The sequence below is a fragment of the Ursus arctos genome, unplaced genomic scaffold, assembly GCF_023065955.2.
Source record: "Ursus arctos isolate Adak ecotype North America unplaced genomic scaffold, UrsArc2.0 scaffold_5, whole genome shotgun sequence".
Lineage (NCBI taxonomy): Eukaryota > Metazoa > Chordata > Mammalia > Carnivora > Ursidae > Ursus > Ursus arctos.
In genome coordinates, this window is record NW_026623067.1 from 20,311,803 (window position 1) to 20,333,839 (window position 22,037).

Genomic DNA, 22,037 nt, shown 5'->3' on the forward strand with positions numbered 1-22,037 from the left:
ACACACGCTGGAGGAGGGGCAGCGGGAAGAGAGAGAAATCCTCAAGCAGTGGGAGCCAGAAGTGGGGCTTGATCCCAGGACCCTGAGGTCATAACCTGAGCTAAAATCAAGAGTCAGGCGCTCAATGAACCGAGTCACCCAGAAGCCCCCAAATATTTTGTATTGTAAATTGCTCTTTGTTGTCACAGCCTGGTTCACGTCTCAGCAGACCGGAACTGGTTACAGAGGGTAGGCTGAAGCTCCTCCGTTCACCTTGGCTGGACTTGGGTGTCCCTGGAGTTGCACAGGTGACTGACTGCACAAGTCTCAAAACCAAGCGGTTTGGGCTTAGTGGCCTAAGAGGTGCATTCTAACCCACAGATCTTGGACTATGCCCGTCTTCCCCTCATCCCCTGCCATGCCATCCAGACCCCACCACCACCACCACATCTCTGGGGCAGCTTGTGTGTTTGGGGGTGAGGAGGGTAAGGAGAATTGTTTTGTTTTTTTTAAATTTTTTAAAGATTTATTTATTTTAGAGTTGGGGGGAGGGCAGAGGGAGACAGAGAGTCCCAAGCACACTCCCTGCTGAGCACAGAGCCCCACATGGGGCTTGATCTCATGACCCTGAGGTCATGACCTGCGCTGAAACCAAGAGTCCCATGCTTAACTGACTGCACCAGCCACGCGCCCCACAGAGTGCCTTTTAAAACCAAAATAGTGTCAATCTAGGGAGAATTAGGTGAGTTCTGGTGTCAGTGCTGCGTCAGGGTTGGTTTGGGCTGTGGAGGAGGAGTCGTAGCTGTGCCTTTGAGGTTAGGCCCCTCTGAAGCCTGTCCTGCAGGGTCATCCAGCAGCAGGAGGGCAAAGGCCAGTGTGGCCTCTGCCTCGCTGGGAGATGACTGGAGAGAGGCTGGAGAGCCTGTGCTTTCCTTTCTCACGGACTGAGAGCACATAACAGAGAGATGCAGGCCCTGGATCTGGCTAAGAAGCTTGGAAGACTCGCTGTCCCTTCTTATTCTGCCTCTGGAGACAATGTTTTGTTTACAAAATATTGTTTTAGAGTTATTAAAACCGTTATGATCCACACAGAGTGCTTCTTCACGTAGATAGAAATCTAGAAGCCCATTTTTCTTATTTCACCATTAATATTATGTTATATAATGTATAATATACAGTTACTATATAATAATGTAAAAATAATATTATATAATATGTAATAATATAATAATATCAAGGACATGTGGTCTTGTTATCTCTGTCTTTTCATTACTCTAAAATGTCACTGAAAGCCTTGCCCTGTTTGAACACCTTTTTCAAAGATGCTGTGGCTTCAGGTATTTTACCCTTTTGAAGGAAGGTTATCCTTTGGCTTTTTACTTTCCTCGGGATTCTTTGATTAGGTTGCAGAGGTGCAGATGGGCATCAGCTGGAGAAATAAATCTCTGAATTTCCTTTGAACAGTTCTCTTACTGTGTTGGGATCATTTATAATCGTATATCTCCTCCCATTTGACCTTGGGTTTCAGCCTGAGAAAGAGTCGCAGATTAATTTTTTATTACTAGCTTCTGGTACAGTCTGTAACACAGTAGCCTCTTTCCACGTATGTTGATTGAATGCTAAAAGCCATGTAGGATGCATCGTCTTAGATGGAATCATATGTCTGCTTTTTTTAAAAAAGCGCTGAAATTAGTGCCTTTCCCTTTTTTTAGAACAATAGTGTGTTGTGTGGATATTTTCTATTTAATATGGGTGAAACATCAGGAACAGTGTGACACCACCGAAGCCTTTTACAAGTATGCAATGTGGCTTGCAATATTTATTACTGTTAATTTCTAAAGCCAGCCAAAAGTTGTTCTGGTAAACCCTTCGGATCCCGTTCTGTTGTTCTGAGCAACTGTTAAAATTCAGAGGAAATGAAAGATGGCAGGAAGGCGTAAAGAAGGTAAAGAATCAGAGGCTTTATGTGGCCCAAAGAGTAGCCTGAAAATTAAAACACAGCTGCTGCTTTCAGCGACTCCAGAAACCAGAAAGTCTTAAAGTGGAAAGGTTTTTTGTTTTCTTTCCCTCCTAACTCATTGACGACAGAGCCTGGCTGGAACTTAAATGATGGCAATGACTGTCCCTGTCTGTCCCCCCGTGTGAATGAGTTGAGTACAGCAATCCTATATTTGTTTATGGAGAGTTGCATCCTTGGAGCTCCTCCATGCTCTGTAATACAGGTTTCATGCACCGTATTTTCTTCCTGAAATCTGAAAAATTCTGAATTCTAAAACCCACTTGGCCCGAAGGAGTCCAAAATAAGGAACCTATTTGTATCTATAAGTAATCCTGAACAGAATTGATAAGAGACATGGAAAAGGTACTGTCGGCTTTCACACAACAGGAGGATTGGTTCATTCAAATAATAATTGAATGCTTACTATGTGCTAAGTTCTCTGCTAGGTTGCACATTACAAATATGAAAAGATAGGCAGGAATAACTCTTAGAGGCAGTGTGCAGGAATGTTTGAATACAAAGGTTGAAGAAACAAGTTTTGTTGTGTTGCAGACGAAAGGGAAGGAAGACCTAAGTTGAGGTCATGGCAAGAATGGAGAGAGGAGGGCCTCTCTGGATAATTGTTAAGAAGAGTTGACCACCTTGGCTACTGATGATGTCTGAAAAACAAGAGGAACAAGACGGGGTCCAAACTAATGGCAAGGTTGGAGTCCTTGGGGCTGGGGATGTTGAGTCCATTGCCAGATGTGTGAAACACATGGGCAAGGAGATGGGTTTAGGGAGCAGGTGATAAGCCAGGTGCTTGTGCTTACCTTAGCAGACTGAGATCTGGACTAGGGGGTGGAAACGGTGGGCCTGGAACGTGGGATAGACTCTCGGTCAGGAGAAAGACTTGGAAACCATGCTCGCGGAAATGGTAGTTGGAACTCAGAGCGTTAGCTTTGCTGGTGTGCGTCATGGCGGGCAGGAAGAAGATGAAGGGAAACTCCTGTTGATCCTGCAAGAGTATCTGCTCTCAGCTCATGGCTCCAGCATTTCCATTTGTCTCTACATAAAGTGAGCATCTTAGAATGTGGCCCATGAATCTTAAATATGCAATTTATCGTAACTCTAGGCTTGAATATTACCCCGTCTCCAAGTAAGCATCTATCAGTTGTTCGATTGTATCCAGTGGCTGTAAAATAGCCATACAACTGAAACTTTTGATGAAGACAGATTTATTTTTGTGTAGTCATGACACAGTGCTACTGGGTAAAAATATGTTCCATTTTCCTTAGGATGATAGGTTTAAGCTGGTTGGCACTGAACAGTTTGGTTGTTTCTTCCCCTAAAGGAAATTGAGTGTCTTTTCGTGTATTTGTAGTCTTTTCCATTATTAGGAACATAATTGGAGTTAGAATTTATATAGAACATTTATACTATGCAGTATTGCTTGAATATTGCTAGTTAAGTAATGAAGTTATTTGGGTTTAAAAAATATATACTGAAATTAATTGTGTAAAGCCAAGTCTACATATTTGGACCAGATCCAGACATCTGTTATGCCTTATGTGACGATGACTGGACAAAGACGTTCTTTAAATGTTAGAGGTCATTTGTTTTGGATCTTGGAGATTGGCTAGAATGTAGAAGGATATATACAGATCTGGCAACGGGCGTTCTTTTAAGAGCAGAGTACATTCATCCTGGAGGACATACCAGTTGGTCATTAGAACCTATTAGCTCCTGGGGCCGCGCTCATCTTCTACCGGTCAAATTACTTCACCTTTTCGGGTTTCTCAGCTGTGATAGAAACCAAACCTTACGGGCACTGGTTCCACATACGGATTGGGATCATGGATTTACAGAAAAGTCTTAAAAGATGACCTTTGGAAAGAAATACGGTGTCCGGGGCGGGAGGGGGACTGTGTATTGGAGCGGTGCCTACTTCAGCTCCATTTCCTTCGTGGTGGTGGCTGCTTCCCGTGTCACAGCTTAGCCCTTGCCTGCGTGCCCGTGCGCATTCACACACATAGTCGCTTGAAACTGCTAGCGCTTTCCATCTTGCTGTGGGTGTTATTCATCTTAATAACTTCTTTTTGTAGTTTTTGTATTTTGAAATGATTTCAGACTTAAAAGTGGCAAGAATAACGCAGAAAACTTGTGTCTGTCTTCACCCAGTTTCTCCAAATGATGATTTTATTCCATATTCTTTACTATTTTCTTTTCGTCATATATCTTAGAATCATTTTTCTGAAGATTTGAGAGTAACTTGCAGATACAGTGTCCCTTTATTCCCAGATACTCCAGTAGCGTCTCCTAAAAGCAAAGATTTTCTGTTATCTATTCATAAAACCATTATCAATATCAGGAAAGTAACATTGACACAGTATTATTTAATCAGCAGACCTTACTGTTTCTCCAGTTGTCCCACTAATGTCCTTGATAGCCGAAGAATACTAATAGTAATAATAATAATAATAATAATAATAATAATAATAATAATAGAAATGAAGAAAGAAAAAGAAAGAACTGCCTGGGGTCCATTTGGGATCAGATAATGCATTTCATCGTTAAGTCGCGTTAGCCCTTTAATCTGGATGAGTTCCTCAGTCTGCTTTTGCTTTTTGGGACCTTGACATATTTGAAGAGTAGAGCCCAGATATTTTCTACGTCATGATTATTAGATTGAGTTTGAGTTTTTGCCAGGAACGGCACAAAAGTATCGTGTCCTTCACGGTGTGATTTAAAAGAAATCTTTATTTTTAATTTAAGTTTTCCTTTTGTTGTTGTTACTATTTTTTTTTTTAATAGAAGTGCTTCTTCTCTGTGCTTTCCTTATCATTGATTAACAAATAGTTTCTAAGTACTTTCTATTCAAGGAAATGTGGGGGATACAAACACAAGACATTCTTGTTTCAGTAAAGAATTTATCATCTTAAGGAAAGGAGGCATCAGTAAAGTTAACTGCTTTCTCCTGTGATACCCCTTTGTGATTTCTAAGGTACATATATCTCAAGACTGTCAGAGGTCCCCAAATTTCCAGATGCCCTGTTCTCATCTAACACCCCTCCCCTATTAAATGCTGTAAAGTACAACGGAAATTTTAATGGATTCTTTCAGAGCCTTAATGATTATATATACAGAGCTCACATCAGTCACAAAGCTTTTAAGATCATTTCTACCAGTAAGAGAAAATATATACAATCTGTTTCTTCATTTCAGTAAGATTAGCCATGACCTTACCGTTGTCTGTAAACTCAAGGTGATGGTGATGGGTGATGAGGCTCCCGCACGAGCCATGCAGTAGACCGTGACCTGAGCTACCCTGGGATTGGCAGTTCCACTCCTTTACCCCCACTTCCTGTGTTCTGGCTAAGAACCTTCTCTTTCTTAGCTCTCTTTTCTGTCATCAACCCTAGTTACTAGCTTTCCACAGAAGGAAGTTTTACTGCTTTGCAAGAGTCAGGGCTGGGGAGCTGCACAGAGAACCAGGGGGAGTGAGGACAGGCAGAGAGCGACGAGCCCCCATCAGCTCAGAGACTCAGTCGCACATGTGTGTTAAGATGTGTGCGGTCCACCTCCACGCCTGAGCAGGTCGTGTGGACTTCAGACTTACTTATGAAGAATTAAAATCATGAAGGTTGTCTGTTGAACGCCAGAGGTTTGCTTTTTAGAATTTAGAGGCTTTCCTTCCTCTCTCCCTTTACTTCCCCAGCCTTCCTGACTCCCTCCTTCCCTCCCTTTTTCTCTCTTTCTTTCTTTTCAACGCTGCAAGCCTTACATGCAAACACATGTACTGGGTGAGTGCCAGTAAGAACAGAGCCTTTGCTCCCGCACACCTGACTTTAGTACCTGGCTTATCGTCTGACACCCGTGGTAGAAACCCTGCAGTGAAGTGAGTGAATGAAGTATACGAAGCAAGAAATTGCCCTTCTCCTTCCCAACATAACCATTATCGTCAGGCTACTACTGTTTTACCTTCGTTGGCAAAATTCTGTTCTCTCAGAGAGTTGGAGTGATTTAATTTTCTCTCCGGAGCAAGTCTCAGTTAAGCAGCATGTGGTTAAGCGCTGTGGCTTTTCCTCACGCATGCGTAGCTTCTCCGTGGCCCTCAACTGGGAGTTCTCTACACACTGTCAAGGGGCAGCGTTGCGGTTGTAGCTCCTTCCCTGTAGCAAGAGAGAGAGCGCCCTCCAGAGGCTGACGCTAGAGGAGTGGAGGACTGGTCTCCGTCACATGTTGAGACGGTTTAAACTTTCTAACATGTAGCTGCGGCATCCTGCTCCCTAAATGATACAGAGAGAGCCACGAATGTGAGTTTTCATAGCTTTCCCAGTTCCGCAGCCTACTTCTGGGATGCTTAATACTTCTGTCAGAAACAGTTAAGGGAAAAGAAGCTGATTTTAATGTTTATTTGCAACAGTGAGGGCAATAAATATTTTATGAATTGTAAGTGCAACAAACTATTAGAACATTTTTACAAATCTGTTTTGACTGTCTTGCTATCCATGACAGAACGTTTGATGAAAGCAGGTATTTGAAAGGTGACTAGAGTATGTGTTTCCTTCCCCCAACCCAGCCAACATGCACCTGTTTTAAAATTCGGCTTTTGGGCACCTGGGTGGCTCCGTTAGTTGAGCCTCCAACTCTTGATTTCGGCTCAGGTCATGATCTCAGTGTCTTGAGATCGAGTCCTGTGTTGGGCTCCGTGCTAGGCATGGAGCTTGCTTGAGGTTCTCTCTTTTCCTCTCCCTCTGCCCTTTCACTCCCACCCCCTGCTCACATACTCTCTCTCAAAATAAATAAGTAAATAAAATAAAATAAAATAAAACAAAATTGGGCTTTCCTTCTTTGTTGAGTATAGTGTCTACATTTGAACCTAAAGGCCTTAACCATGTAACGTCCAACAACTTAACTTCGTTACATTATTCTACATTAGTTAACATTTAAAATGTCTCTGTTGTATAAACTTCTTCACTGAGGTGAAACTATTGATCTATTTTTTTTCAAGGATTTTATTTTTAAGTAATTTTATTGGTCGAATCGCACGCTCTACCGACTGAGCCAGCCAGGTGTCCTTGATTTGACTGTTTTCAACAACTTCTTTATAAAAAGACATCTTGAAAAATAAAAGATTTTCTAAATTTTTCTAAAGGATGGATAACATAAAATGTCGAAAGCACCACATGAACTTGGAAACTATAAAAATGTTTGCATTTCGGTTGGTTTGTTTTACTCTCTATTGTGAACAAAAAAAATACACGTTGCTCTCTTCCTGCTCTTGACAGCTATAGACCTAAAAAGCGGTTCTGGAAAAGTGTATGAAGGCCCTGCAAAAGGCTCTGCTGACGCCACCTTCACCCTTTCAGATGAAGATTTCATGGAAGTGGTCCTGGGCAAGCTTGACCCTCAGAAGGTAATGTCCTGACATGCCCACTCATCATCTTCGCTTCCTGTTTGACTGTTGTAGTTTTTAGCTGCTTCCCAAATGCTGACTTACGAGACAAGTTTCTTACCACTGTGAAGGAGACTCAGGGGAGTCTGGGTTGACAGCTCATAACTATTTTTAGTGTAGTTCCACATAACCCCCTGTAAAACGGAATTTCTTCTTCAGTCTTGAGTAAAACAATATAAAACCCACACCTAGACCTTTAAATATAATCTGCCATTAGTTCGGAGGTGAAAAACCATTTATTAGTAGATACTTCCTAAAATTTGAAATTCATTCCCGATGTAGAAGATTAAGAACTTGTCTTAACGATCATCATTGAAAACTGGAAATAGAAGGATAGGCCAGTAAGAGCCGGTGTCTTACTTAAGGGGAGACACTAAGAGGGTTTTCCATGGAAAATAATGATGAGGATAGGAGTGTGCTCTCTGACCATTTTTTGTGAATGTTGTTCTGAAGCTTTTGGCCAGTCCACAAATACACAAAATTAAACTGATGTACCAATTAGAATGAAGGAGACACCCTTGTTACTTTGAAACCCGATTATGTAGCGAGAAATCCCAAAAGAATCAACTACTGATTCTTAGAATGAAGGACTTCGAGCTAGTGGTTGCATGCTCGATAATTATTAAAAAAAAAATCGCTTTCATGCAGCAGCAAACCCAACTAGAAGATATCACTGAAAAAAGAAGTTGTTGATAATCCCAACCCAAACTGTGGAGTACCAGTGACTTCCCTAACAAGGAAAGCTTGTTTGAAGACAACCATGCACGTTTACAGGGAACAGAGCCATTGAATACGTGAGAGAGTATAGTTTTCCTGGAAAGAAGGACTAATTTAAAAAGATAGTCAAGTAGTACAGTATTAAAAGTAGGACCTTTGACATCAGATAGACCTGAGTTTGAATCTAAGCTCTGCCACTTCCTCTCTCAATCTTGATTTTCTCATTGGTAAAGTTAAGACAATAATTGTAATAATCCCAAAGGCCAGTTTCACTCAGTCTGATAACATATATGAAGAGCTTGATACAGTGCTTGGCCCCAGGTGACCTCAGCTGATTCCTTCGCAGAAATGTATTCAGCACTTACTGTGATTGGGGTGTTTGGTGTGGCGGAACAAGACCGTGACCACACTTTCTGAGCTTAGTTCTAGAGGGGAGTGGGGAGTAAATCTGATTTCGGGGATGAAGAAGAATCAGGCAGAGCAGTAGGTTGGAGCCCTGCTTGGCACACTTTTTCTGTGAGGGGTCGCCTAGTGAACGTTCTCGGCTCTGTGGTCCCGAAGGTCTCCATTGCACGTGTGCAGTCCTGCCGTCGTAGAGTCGAAGCAGCCACAGATAATAGGGAGACAGATGAGTGGGGCCGTGTGCTAGTAAAACTGCTTTCGCTGAAATGCAGCAGATCAGTTTGGCCCTCGGGTTGTGGTTTGCCAGCCCCTGGATTAGAGTGTGATGGGCTAGAGGAAGGGTTTCAGATGGGCTTGTCCAAAAAGGCCTGAGAGAGCACTGACCACCGCAAGGGGTGGAGCCGTGAGGCCAAGGAAACCCCGTGTGGGGGTAGGAGGAGCTGGGCTTATTGGAGCACTGGAATGGTGAAGACTGGGGTCACGTGAACAGGGGGAACCAAGCAGGAGGTGATGGGAGACAGGGGAAGGGCTAGCGTGCACGGGCCTTCGGGGTCTCGCCTGTGGTAGGAAGCCATTGAGCGGTGGCATGAGTTAAAGGTCATTCTGGCTGCTGAATGGAAAATGGACTTCAGGGCAGAGAGTGGGCAGTGAAGAGTTCTTTTTTAGACATGTTGTATTTGAGATGCCTATATATAAAGATTAAATGTAGGATGAGAGACCTTTGGGGGCAGGGGTGAGTGGATTATTTAGTGAGTGGCCCTGGGCAGTCGCATAGGAAATGGTAGTAGTTTCGTCTTTCCACATACCTAAGTCACTACCCAATGGAATGGAATTAAATGTAAAAAATAAAAGCAGAAGCAAAAACTTGATGAAAATCTGGGTATTTATTCTTTTTTTTTTTTTTTTAAAGATTTTATTTATTTATGTGACAGAGAGACAGCCAGCGAGAGAGGGAACACAAGCAGGGGGAGTGGGAGAGGAAGAAGCAGACTCATAGCGGAGGAGCCTGATGTGGGGCTTGATCCCGGAATGCCGGGATCACGCCCTGAGCCGAAGGCAGACGCTTTAACAACTGCACTAATCTGGGTATTTATTCTTAATGATAATCCTTTGAGAAATTCTAATTGATATCAGAGTTTGTCTAGTCATTTGGCTCTCTTACCTTCTCCCCTGCCTCAGAAGTCTGCTGTCACCCGTCTTCAGTCCTCAGTTTCTCCTAGGCGGTATAGTCTTTTCCTCTCCGCCACCAACTCTTGTCCACCTCGGTGGCTTCCTTTATGATTCCTGAAAATGGCTTCTCCAACAAGTGACTCCTAGTTCATTCGTCTCACTTCTGATTATCCTTCACGCCATTCCCCGTCCATTTTAGTCCTTCTTAGCAGCATAAAGTGTAGAACTTACAAAACATCACTGTTCCCCAGCACCCTCACGTATCGTTCTGTTCACTTGTTCTCTTATTCCTGCTCATATGGTGAAGCTTCACAGAGGCCTCCCGTTTGCGGACACACCCACTTTCTAGCCTCTAGCTCCTGTGTGTCTTGGCTTCTCTCCCTCGTCAGACTCCGTGGTCCACTCGCATCATATCCCCTGAAAATACGCTCCCCTCCCTTCTGTCTCTTACCACACTTGCCTGGAAGACTCCACTGTTTGAACCCCACACTCCGCCATCTTTACATCCGTCCCTGAATAGGTGAACGGGGTGAAAAGCCTCCCAACCAGACCGATTGGCTTCCTTCGAAGTTCTGGATCCCAAGCCTCACACGGTCTCTACTTGCTGTCCAGCGGTCTGACTCTGGTTCTCCAGCCAGCTTCCAGTCCTCTCGTCTGTGATGACTCTTTCATACTTGTTTTCTTAAAGCTCCCACACACCTGCCTCTCTTTCGTTTTTGCCTGATGGCCTTACTTGCTTCATTGGAAAAAGATTTTCAGATGAAAACGTTGGCCAGTCCATCACCAGGTCTGTTCTCGCAGCACCTGCCCCGTCTCCTTTTCTTCCCTTGACTTATGTGAAGGAATTCTCACCCTTCCCGTCAGAGACTGGTCCCTTCTCTTCTGTTCCAGTCCCTGATGCTTCTCTCCTCTCCTGTCCTTTCCCCACCAGTCTCTCCTGTCCCACCGCGCCAGTCTCCCGCAGTCACAGGCGAGCGGACATCTCTATTTTAAAGCCAACACCCTCTTTGGATATCCAGTCCCCATCCAGCATGCCATATCATGGTAAAAAAAACTGTTAAAAAGAAACTGGTGAAATAGGTTTTAATAATTCATTTTTTTTAACCCAGTATAGCCAATTATCATTTCAACCTGTAATCAGTAGAAAAGCATTAATGAGATATTTTATATCCTTTTTTTTAAAAAGATTTTATCTATTTGTTTGAGAGAGAGCACGAACAGGGGGAGAGGCAGAGGGAGAGGGAGAAGCAGACTCCCCACTGAGCAGGGAGCCTGATACGGCGCTCCATCCCAGAACCCCGAGATCATGACCTGAGCCGAAGGCAGACGCTTCACTGACTGAGCCCCCAGGCTTTTTTTTTTTATATCCTTTTTTAAAAAACTAAGTCCAGGGTCCGTTTTACACTGTCAGCACATCTCAGCCAGGACTCATCACATTCCATGTGCTAGTGGCCCCTTTGTTGGGCAAGAGAGGCTTAAGTGTTCGGTCTTCACTCTGCTCTTCTGCCCCCTCTTCCCTGACTTCCACATCCACCACGCCACTGATGCTGTTCTTATGAAGCTCACCGATGACTTCCACTCTACCACCCAATGGATAGTTCTCTGTGTCTTATTCAACCTTTGGGTAACATTCAACTCAACTCCTTGAAATAATTTCACTCCTTGGTTTTTTTGACACCATATTCTCCTGTTGTGTCTCTGCCTTTGGCTTTTCTTAATCTCCTTCAGGGCCTCCTTCTTCCACCCCAACCGTTAAATTTGATGCCTCTTCTCAGGACTCATTTCAGGGCTCTTCTATGAATAACAGTCTTTCCACCTGTGCGTTCATCCGTCCTATGGTGTTTAAAGTCTTGTATGTGTTGACAGCTCACAGACCTGTGAATGCCTGACCTAGTCATCTTCTCTGAGCTTTGTAGTGATGGAAGCAATTCTGCACCTGACGTCTCTGATGCCAGGTCATACTGGCATCTCCCACTGACCATGTCTAAGATAGAAGTCATGATTTCCTTTCTCCCCTAGTCTTTTCCACCTCAGTAAATGGCACCACTGTCTATCTACGGAAGTTAATATGCTTGGTAACGTAAGAATTGTCTTGGCTTCTTCCTAGACGTCTGTATTCTTTTTATCCTTAATTCTGCCTGATCTTTTTCCAGAATATTTTTCCAGAATATATCTTACATTCATCCTCTCCTTCTCATCACTAGAGATACCACCATGATCCAAGCCCCCAGCATCTCCGCTGGCTTTCAGCAGCAGCCTTCCTTTGCTGCTCCCATCCTTGCCTCGCCCCTAGGATCCAGAGTAATCCTTTAAAAAATGTAAGTTCGATTAGAGGTCACCTCACCTGAGAACATCTCTAAGATTTCCTTTCGGACGTGGATCAAATTATCGTGTCCTACCTGACGATTTTCTTGCCAGTGTTTCTAGCTTCAGCCCTCACCGCTTGCCTCCCCTCTTAGAATGCTGACTCCGTTCCCATTGTCCTTTCTTGCAATTTCTTCCCATCATCTTTGACTCCTTTGGTGTCTGTGTCTTTGCCTTTTCTGGAATTTGTCCCCCAGCTTTTTGGGTAGCTGGCTTCAGTTCACCCAAAGTAGTTCCTTTCTGTTATAGTCTCTGAGAGCATCTCATTTTCTCCTTCATAGCGTTGATAACAGGTCTTAATTACTTGTTTACACTTTATTTTCTGACCCCCCTACTATAATGTTAGCTTCATGAGAACAGAGGGCGATGTCTGTTTCCTGCCAAGGATATTACCTGGCATACTGTGGACACTTAGTAATACTTGAGGAGATTAAAGCAAGGATAAAAATAAGGAACAGAAGCTCAACAGCAGCAATTTAGGCCATGTAGAAATTGGAAACTTCAGCATGTCAGACTCTGTAAGATATTCCCATAAGCCTGGGGGAAACAATAAAGAGAACGATGATACATGGTATAGTGGTATCGATAACCTTTGCAAAATTCTGGAAAGCACTAAATACAAAAAAGCGGGCAAAAGATATGAGCCAGTAATTGGTAAAGAAATAGAAGTGACTCACATGCCTAAGAAAAACTACTAATTTTTCCCAGTATCCACAAAATGCAAATTAAAGGATGTCATCTTGCCTCACATTTTCAAAGATTATTAGTTAAAGTTGGGTAAGAGAATTCACATTGTAGTTTCAGGGAATATACATTTGGAAGAGTCTTTCTGGAAGGCTCTGCGGCAGACTTTCTTCCTTTATGGCAACTTACAGTCTCAGTACTTTTTGCCTGGCACTCCTAGGCCAAAAGGAATACCCAGCGGTCCGATTTATTAAGTAGTTAGGTCCAAACAAAAGATGTGTGTGACCGCTGTCACCATATTTGCCTCGAAAAATTTAAGTAGTCCTTCCCGTGCCCGTGAATTTGCTGCAGAGCGCGGTGATTTGGAAGCTAGTGATACAGAAGCACGGTCAGGAAGCTTATTTCAGAAATGTCGTGATTCAGTAGTTTCTTCTCTAGGAACCTGCCCTCGGGAAATAGATAGGCATACAGATCCACGTACGCAGCCCTTCCAGTCCGTGACAACCGTGGCATGTTGGTTGTGGTGGATTTACTTCCGGGGGTTCGGTGTTCTCATCCGAGGTTGACGTTGCTCTCGGAGCTGGTACTGAGCGGGCAGGTGTCCGTCCGGACCCCCCTGGGGGCTTGGGAGCGCAGTGTCCGTAACTGCACAGCGAAAGCAGTCTCAGTCTTCAACTTGCAGTCTCCCGTTTGAACTCCTGGCACTTGATCCCGATTGAATGAGGTCTCGTTTTCTTTCTGCCGGGCCAAGAAGTTTAATGAGTGTTTGCTTCTTCTGCGGTTGATGAGGATTTGCTTCGAAGATTAAGTTGCCGCTCGGTGCCAGGCGGGGGCAGTGTTGGAGTGCGAGGCCTGGTCCCCCTTCCGCTGGAGCAGGTGAGGGAAGCTCTGGGACCCGCAGTCCGCCCCGCTGTCCGCCGGCGGCACATAGATGGGCCCCGCGTGCCCGCGTACCCGCTGCTAGCTCCTGGCTGTGCGTACGGAGTGAGATCAGATTTGCAGGGCTGCTTTGTGATGACAAGTTGTATTCGTCATGGCTATTAGGGCTTTTTTCAACCTATCGAAAAATCTTGGGACCTCTTTTTCGCTTTGTATTCCACATACTGTTTTATCAGCTACATAAACTGTGATGGGTTTTTTTGTTTTGGTTTGGTTTTGGTTTTGTTTTTATTGAGGGAAGCTGACCTGAGGGGAATCTTAAGTGACTCGCACAAGTGTGTGCATCGGGTGGGGTTAGAGAGGTGGTTCTGGAGCTGGACCGCGCAAGGCCTGGCGTGGTGATAATGGCGAGGTTAACACGCTCCTGCCGCACATTGCACGCTCAGCAGCAGAACGCATTATTCAGGTCTCTTGTCATGCCTGTGTCTTGGACGTGAGGGGCCGCAGCTCAGGGAGGTGAAGGAATTTGCCCAGCTCCCCTTGCTCGTGAGTGGCAGAGCCTGGATCTTAACCCAGCCCTTCTGAGGCGACAGCATGGGGTTGATCTGCTACTTTGTGACGCGACCTGATTTTGTCAGTACGTGGCTTTCTGTATCACGAAGGTGTCATGAATATTTTTATTGTTAGGAATACAGCAAAGCCTTTTATTTGTAGGGTCCCAAAATCACGTTTAAGAATATAGACTGACATCCAAGGGGGGCTCGAAGCAGAAATTCACAAGTCTGTTAGTTCAGACAGATTGTTCTGTGGTTTTCCAAAAGACGCTTTTTCCCCCTTAGATATCTAAAAATATGGGTGCTATCTATTCATTCAAGTTCGTTGCTGGATAAAAGTTGCCTTTGTTGTCCAGAGTTGTTATCTCAATTGTATTCAGCGTGACCAGTGATCTTTTTAAAAAAGAAATGAAATATAACGTGATAAAGTCTGGCACTCTTTTTTTCCTCTCTCCTTTCCAGGCATTCTTTAGTGGCAGACTGAAGGCCAGAGGAAACATCATGCTGAGCCAGAAACTTCAGATGATTCTTAAAGACTATGCCAAGCTCTGAAGGACATACTACATTATGAATAAGAACAGAAAAATTAAATACTTTCTTCACCTAGATATGCAAAACTGATTAAGCAAAAGTGATCAAAACTAAGATACAGGGGAAGCTGCTTACCATCTTCAGGTTTTAGATAACTTCTGAAATTTTAATTTTTTACTAATTTTTCACGTTATCATTCTTTTTACGAGAAACTGTAAGCCAGCTCGTAATATCTTTCTGTTCTTAGAGCTCTATCTTCATGATAAAAAATTGTCATGCAAGTCTTTAGAATTGTGATAGCATTTGTAAGTGGAAAGGAAAATTAGTTGAAGAAAGGCCACTTTGAAGTCTTTTACACTTTGTTTTGTTATTTTCTGGGCTCTAACTTACTGATAGCCCAGTTTTAACATACATGTACTTTGCTGTAACAGTGTCCTGCTTTAAGGGAGGACAACGGTCTTTATATTCCCAAATAGTTTTCTTTCTTCTCCCTTCTGTTTTGCTGGAAGTCCTTTATTTTCATATAATGCCTGTAAACACCGAGTTTTCTTGTTTAATCACTAATCTCGAATCATAAAGATGTGACTAGCAGGTACTGTCATGCTAGTATTTTCCCCGCCATGCAGCTCAGGTGATGTGGGCTGAGGAGATGGATGCCCTTTTGACGGGTTGGCTGCCGAGGCGACCGGCAAGGGGGGTGCTAAAGTCAGGGAAGGAGTGAATGCCACTCATAGAGCACCCCTGAGGGGGCCATGTGTGCGTGGGGGGGCTGTTACAGGCTCAGTTCCCTGGGAGACAGACTGCGAGATGGAGATCTATGGGTAAGAACTGTATTTGGAGGTGTCCTTGGGACTGACACCTGGGGGGGTGGTAAACAGAGGAGGCACAGGAGACGTTTGGCTGTGGTGGATGCACTTACCACAAGGCCGATCCTTCGATCCTTCGGGGATGGTCCTTCAGCATTGCCCTGAGCGAACTTGTCACTGATTACGCCCTGCAGAGGGACCATGACGTGGGGCTGAGCTGCAGGTTGGTTCCTGGAGCGTGGCTCAGTGGCTCCGTCCGTGGATGATTTGCTCAGCCGCTGCGGGGGACTGTCTTCGTCCCGAGGAAGGCTTCTGGGAGCGTGCCTGGCACTTGGCTTCAGGGAGCAAGACGGAGGGAAGTAGAGCTCAGGGATCAAAGGAAACGTCTCAGAAACGTAGAAATGGAATATTTACGCAGTGGTGGCGCATGGAGGAGTGCCTTAATGCATTGCGGTTGACCTCATGGAGGAGCAGGGTACGTAGAAGGCATAGAAGGAAGGTTACATATTTGGCAGTTATGCCTTAGCCTCATGCTCTCTGCAAGCTGTCATAAAATTAACTAATTTAGAGTGATTTATTGTTCTAGAACTTGAATTTGTTTTTAAAGTAGCAGTCTTTTACCGCTGGTCTTTTATAATAGCTGTTGCTCCTGTTGAGCTTGGAAGAGCTTTGTGTCCTTCCAAGCAGAAATAGCATATTAAAATTAATCAAATGCCCCACACTAATGCGAGTGTTGAATATATACCCTAGATGCTTCAAACATATTAAGAAAGATGTTTTAATTATCTTACTAACCTATCTCTGTCAGTCTTAAAGGTCAGAGAGCTACTGGTTTTCAGATTTAGCGGCTTCTTAATCCCCATGCTTCTTAATCTTTTCTGTAATTTCCATATTGTTGATTGCACCAGCCTCCTTAATTCTTTTCTTCCCTTTTATCCTCCAGTGAGAAAGGTATTGACGTCTTAGTGAACCTGTGGGTTAATCTCCCTGTCTTCTACTTGTCTCTTTTATAATTTCCTCTATCTCTCTAACTTTTCAGGATTATCGATCGAAGTTTCAGCCCTCCTCCCTTTTTGCTAGACATTTTCTTCCTGGATTGGTTTCACCCACTGTCCTGTCTTCAGCCATCACCAGGGTGCTGGTTGCTCTGAGTCTGTGTCTTAGCCCCGATCCCTCCGTAATCCCCCTCTCCCACCCGCAGCTCGGTCGCCTTCCTGTCAGGCTCTGGCGTGGTCCCATGTCCCATCAGCTGGGATTCTTGTTGCGGTGGCAAATAATAAAACCAGTTCAAATTGGCATAACACAACTTTCCCGCATCACTGAAGAAACCTCTAGAAGGATAAATTTATTTTTGACCATCAAGCAATTCACTGTGATCCTGGCCCAGTTCCTTGTCATCTCTCCAGCTGTTTTATCTGCAAACTCCATGTGGCACCCTCCCTCGCAACACCAGGTCATTCCTGTTTGGTCACAAGAAGGCAACCAACAGGTGCAGCCTCAGCATCCCATTCCAAGTCAGCCAGCAGGATAAAGAACCCTGGGTGCTCTCAGAAGCCCCAGTGAAGGCCTCGTCTAGTCTCACCAGCTGTGCTTGAGTTAGAAGCCAATCCTTGAGTCATCGCCATAGAGATGTTGGACATGCTGATCGGCCTGTGTGTATCAAGGCCCAAAAGTATAGCTGAGCATAGCGTGTTGGAGCTCCCTCAGACTCCCTTGGTTTGGATGGTTTGCTGGGAGGACTCACGAGACTCAGCATAGTGTCATACTCATATGATTTATTCTATCAAAATGATACCAAGCAAAACCAGGAAAAGGAGAAGGTCGCACGGAGCGAGGTCCAGAGGAAATCAGGTACAAGCTCTCAAGACTTCTTTCCCCACAGAGTCACACCTAATTCCCCCAGGCTCAAATTGGGAAAACGTGTAAAACATCTACTAAGACCCCGCATCCAAGGTTTTAACTGAGAGGCTGGTCACACAACCCATTCCTCTCTTGTCAGAGCACATACCAAAATTCTAGACTCATGAGGGAAAGCAGGTATGTAGCCTAAACCCCATCGGTACAGTTTGGGAACAGGGAGCCACTCTCCTCGGGGAGGGAATGAGGGGAATCTGCCTGAAACGTAAGTTCCCAGATGCCAGCTGAGGGCCAGCCTTGCAAGCAAACCTTTCTAAGGACAGCAGTCTCGGGGCTGCCCCGTTAGCATCCGAACTTCTTATCCCGAGAGCTAATCGGGTGTGATATCCAAGGACGTCGAGAATACGGGGACCCAAATCACAATGGTCCACCACAAATGCTCCTTAGCTCTCATCTCCCCCAACTTGCTTTTTTAACTTCATCACCTGGTAAACTCCTCTCTATCCTTAAGCCTCCCAAATGCACACCTGCATAAAGCTGTTCCTAACACGGCGAGAACAGTCTCTGACTTCTCACAGAATTTGGCTTAGCTAGTTTAAAGCGAACAATCTGAGAAAGCAGATTTTTATATTGAATCAGGCCAACAAATAGAGGAGCAAAATTAAACGGTAACCCAGCTCTGCTGAGAAATTCTGACGTCGAGAAATCTCAAAACCTGAACATTATGGAGAGTGATTTTCTGAAGAGCAGAGCATTTTAGGTCAGTGTGGACGAAGCTATCTAAGAGGGGAGAGGAAAGAAAAAAAACCGCACTTTTAAAAAACCCATAAGTGGGCAGAAAAGAAAAATTGCAAGCCTTGGCTAAAAATGGAATTAGATTTACATTACAGGTATATGCAGTATGTTGGCGTGAAGTTGCCTAGTAAGTGACACTGAGATATCAGGGTTCACATGGCTTAAAAATGAGAAAAGATACCTGAGGGGATAAAATGTCAAGGCACTAAAGTTCAAAATTTACCCACAGAAGAGCTGTGTAGAGCCTTGTCCAGAACCCATCTTGAGGGGGATTGACTGTTCAACAGCTGGCGAGAATAACAAAATAGACAAGTAGAGCTGTGTGTTTGGGGGGCAGCACTGGTTGGGAGGGGGGGACGTTTCTGGAGGTCACAGGGAAGAAAATATAAAATTGAAGCAGGTACTAAAAAGTACCACGTCACCTGAGTGTCGTTTGAAGGGAGTTTGAGCACTTCTGTTTTCCTTCCTATCTTTTGACGGTACCGGGCACTCAGTCAAGAACAATGATGGGTGAAATCGGGGCTCAGCAATTTATTTAATTTATTTGCCAGAGAGAGAGGGAGCACAAGTGGGGAGAGGCAGAGGGAGAAGAAGACTCCCCGCTGAGCAGGGAGCCCAACTCAGGGCTCGATCCCAGGACCCTGGGATCATGACCTGAGCCGAAGGCAGACGCTTAACCCACTGAGCCACCCAAGTGTCCCTCATCAAGCCTGTTCTTTAAAGGCCCAGACAGTAAATATTTTAGGCTTTGCAGGCCACATACGGTCTCTGTGGCATCTTTTTTTTTTTTTTTAAACAGCTTTGCAAAAAATGTAAAAACTCGTACAAAAACAGGCTGGGAGTTGGATTTGGCCTGTAGAGTGGGTTTTGGGGGATAGATGTTGAGTGCTGGTTAGGAAAACAATATTTAAGGGGCACCTCGTGGCTCAGTTGGTTAAGCAACTGCCTCTTGATTTTAGCTCAGGTCATGATCTCAGGGTCATGAGATCAAGCCCCGCGTTGGGCTCCACACTCAGTGGGGAGTCTTCTTGGGATTCTCTCTCTCTCTCTCTCTCTCTCTCCCTCTGCCACTCCCAGCACCTTCACGCTCTCTCTTTCTAAAAAAGAAAGAAAGGAAAACAGTATTTAAAACTGCCATCCTTATTTGCTGTAAACACTTAGAAAAGTATGCAAGACCCTCTCCCACTGCCACCCCAGGACAGTTAAAATGGCCACGCACATGGGGTTACCCATGTACTCTTACCAGCCCATGCGGTGCGGTCACCATAGCGCTGAGTGGCCCCAGTGTGTACCCAGTTTTCCAAACCAACTCAGGTGTCACCTGGATCTTCCCTTTTCATCCCCATCAACATTTCGGAACCACCACACCGTGTACACAGTAGTGTTGCGGACATTGCCCTGACTCTGACTCTTCTTCGATTAAAACTTGCAGGAGTGGACTTATGGGGTCACATGGGTAAGAGCGGCTTTAGGCCAGTCCTTTACAGGTGCCCTGTGTGCGTGTCCCTCTCTGGGAGGCGAGGCAGGGAGGCCAGGTGTCAGTACGTCTACAATGCTGAGTTTTACCGTACGAAAACCAAAAGTGACGGCCGGACACAAGTCTGTGCGTGCTGACTGCATCGGCGCTTTCATTCCTAGCGTTACTACGTTTGTATCGCCAAGCAAGGAAAAGCAATCGAAGCCGTAAGCCTTAGTCGTCTGATTCCAATGAGGTGGCGGTGGGAGGGAATTAGGAGCTATGCAGTCTACGTCTGGGACGAGCGGGCCCCTTGTGTCTGACCGGGAGTGGGAACCTTATCGCAACATACCGTCCTTTTCACAGACTGCATCCAGAGAAAATGAGTAGTGTTGTGTGTTTGACTCGAATCTTTGGCCTTCTTGAATAACCACCGGAAGCTGGGCCCAGTGGCAACCAAGCCTCAGTCCAAAGTGAGCCACCACCTTTGCCCATGTTCCAAGGGGGGGACACGTGAACTGTGAGAGTAGAGGGTGCTTTACCTTTGAGTTCCGATTGGGAGATGAGAGGTTGGAGTGTTGGTGCCCCTACGTTCTCACCTGCTGTCCCCTGTCAAAATAGGCCTCTCTTCTTTTACTCCTGCCTAGTTCAGAGTACTTACTCCATTTTCTTGGCCTGTGGAGGGGAGTGAGGGCACACTGGATCACATCATCTCCCCTTGCTCTTCGTCTGTCAGCCTAATATGGGAGCAATGCCAGCTATGTGGTTTTTGCTATGTATGACCATATGGATTCCCAAACAACAATTTTCAAGACCATTAACGGATGGATCCTCAGTCAAGGACTATTCACTGGACTCCTAATGTGTACTGGGCAGTGGAGATTCAGATGTGAACAAGGAAGAGAGACGATCTGATGTTACGGAGCTAATTACATTGAAGGAGTGCACGCGATTTTACTGTGACTGTTATCTTAAGACATTATCATTTAGAGAAATTCCTCCTCTTTAGCAGATGTTCCATGGCTTCTCAAGTTTAACTTCAATTGCGTTTTTTAATCAATTAGAGAATAAACATTTGCCTATGAGTTGTTTAAGAAATACATATTTTGAGGCACCTGGCTGGCTCATTTGGAGGAGTGCGCGACTCGATCTTGTTATAAGTTCGAACCCCACGTTGGGTGTAGAGATTACTTAAAAAGTAATAATAAAATAAAAAAAAAAAGAAATCTGCGTTTCCCCACCTGTGAACTGTCAGTTTTTAAGTCTTTGGAGTTGCCATTGAAAAAAACCCATTTGGGGGCACCTGGCTGGCTCAGTGGTAGAGCATTCAACGCTTGATCTCGGGGTGGAGAGTGCAAGCCCCAGGTTGGGCCTGTAGCCTACATAAAAACAAAAAACAAAACAAACTCCAACCCATTTGGCAGTTGGGCATGAACCTCTGATAAGACAATGAGTTGTGCCAGGTCCTACTGGGAGAGGTATGAGCACCAGACCAAGAAACAAGGTCACCCACTCCTACTTCGTGTTTATTCTGCAATGCACTTGAAGCAATACCTCTAAACACACCTCTCCATCCCTACCTTCTGCAGATCATCTGATTTGTCTTAGACCCCTTAATTAAGGGGAGTGGGGCCCTGAGGAGTGCTGTTTCTATAACGCCGGCAGTACTCATACTCTGTAACTTTGGCATTATAGAAAATTTTCTAAAGCAGAAATAGGAGAAGGCTGGGCGTTGCAGAATTACATGGACGAGAGAAGCCCCTTTATCTCTGACATTTTTTATTTCTTTTTTTTAAATAATTTTTTGTTGTGATGAGAATATTTTTTTAAAGATTTTATTTATTTGTCAGAGAGAGAGAGACAGAGCACATGCAGGGGGAGAGGGACAGAGGGAGAGGTAGAAGCAGGCTTCCTGCTGAGCGAGGAGCCCGATGTGGGACTCAATCCCAGGACCCCGGGATCATGACCTGAGCCCAAAGGCAGGCGCTTAACTGACTGAACCACCCAGGCGTCCCTCTGACATTTTTATTTCTGACTTTCCTTGCGCAGTTGAAAATGTGCTGCGTCCCTCTGACATTTTTATTTCTGACTTTCCTTGCATAGTTGAAAATGTGCCCCTAGCTTATCTCCTCTAGTTCCTTTATGTATTAAAATTCCATCCCCTAACTGCCTTTTTACAATACCTCAGGGACTCCTCTCTTCTGGACCATCACGCCGCCTCCAATATCCAAACAAATATCATTTGTCTTTTCCTGATAAAATCTTATAGTTGACAGTCACATTTTCTCCTGAATTTAATTAGGTTTATAGCTCTAACTATTAGAAAGACAGAGGCATAAGACATGGTCTATTAATTTCAAGTTCTATACAGTAGCTCATCTTGGTCTTTGTGTATCTTGAAAGTGAA

General features: G+C 44.6%; 1 protein-coding gene across 1 annotated transcript in view; it reads left to right on the forward strand.

Annotated features, from left to right (window-relative positions):
* The window catches only part of HSD17B4 (hydroxysteroid 17-beta dehydrogenase 4), an 86,554-nt gene extending 71,247 nt beyond the window's left edge, over positions 1–15,307 (forward strand). The window contains exons 23-24 of the mRNA XM_026507818.4: positions 7,249–7,376; positions 14,648–15,307. Coding sequence (XP_026363603.2) covers positions 7,249–7,376; positions 14,648–14,737 — 218 coding nt within the window. The 3' untranslated portion in view covers positions 14,738–15,307. The remainder of the gene's footprint in view (positions 1–7,248; positions 7,377–14,647) is intronic.
* Positions 15,308–22,037: the final 6,730 nt, after the last annotated feature.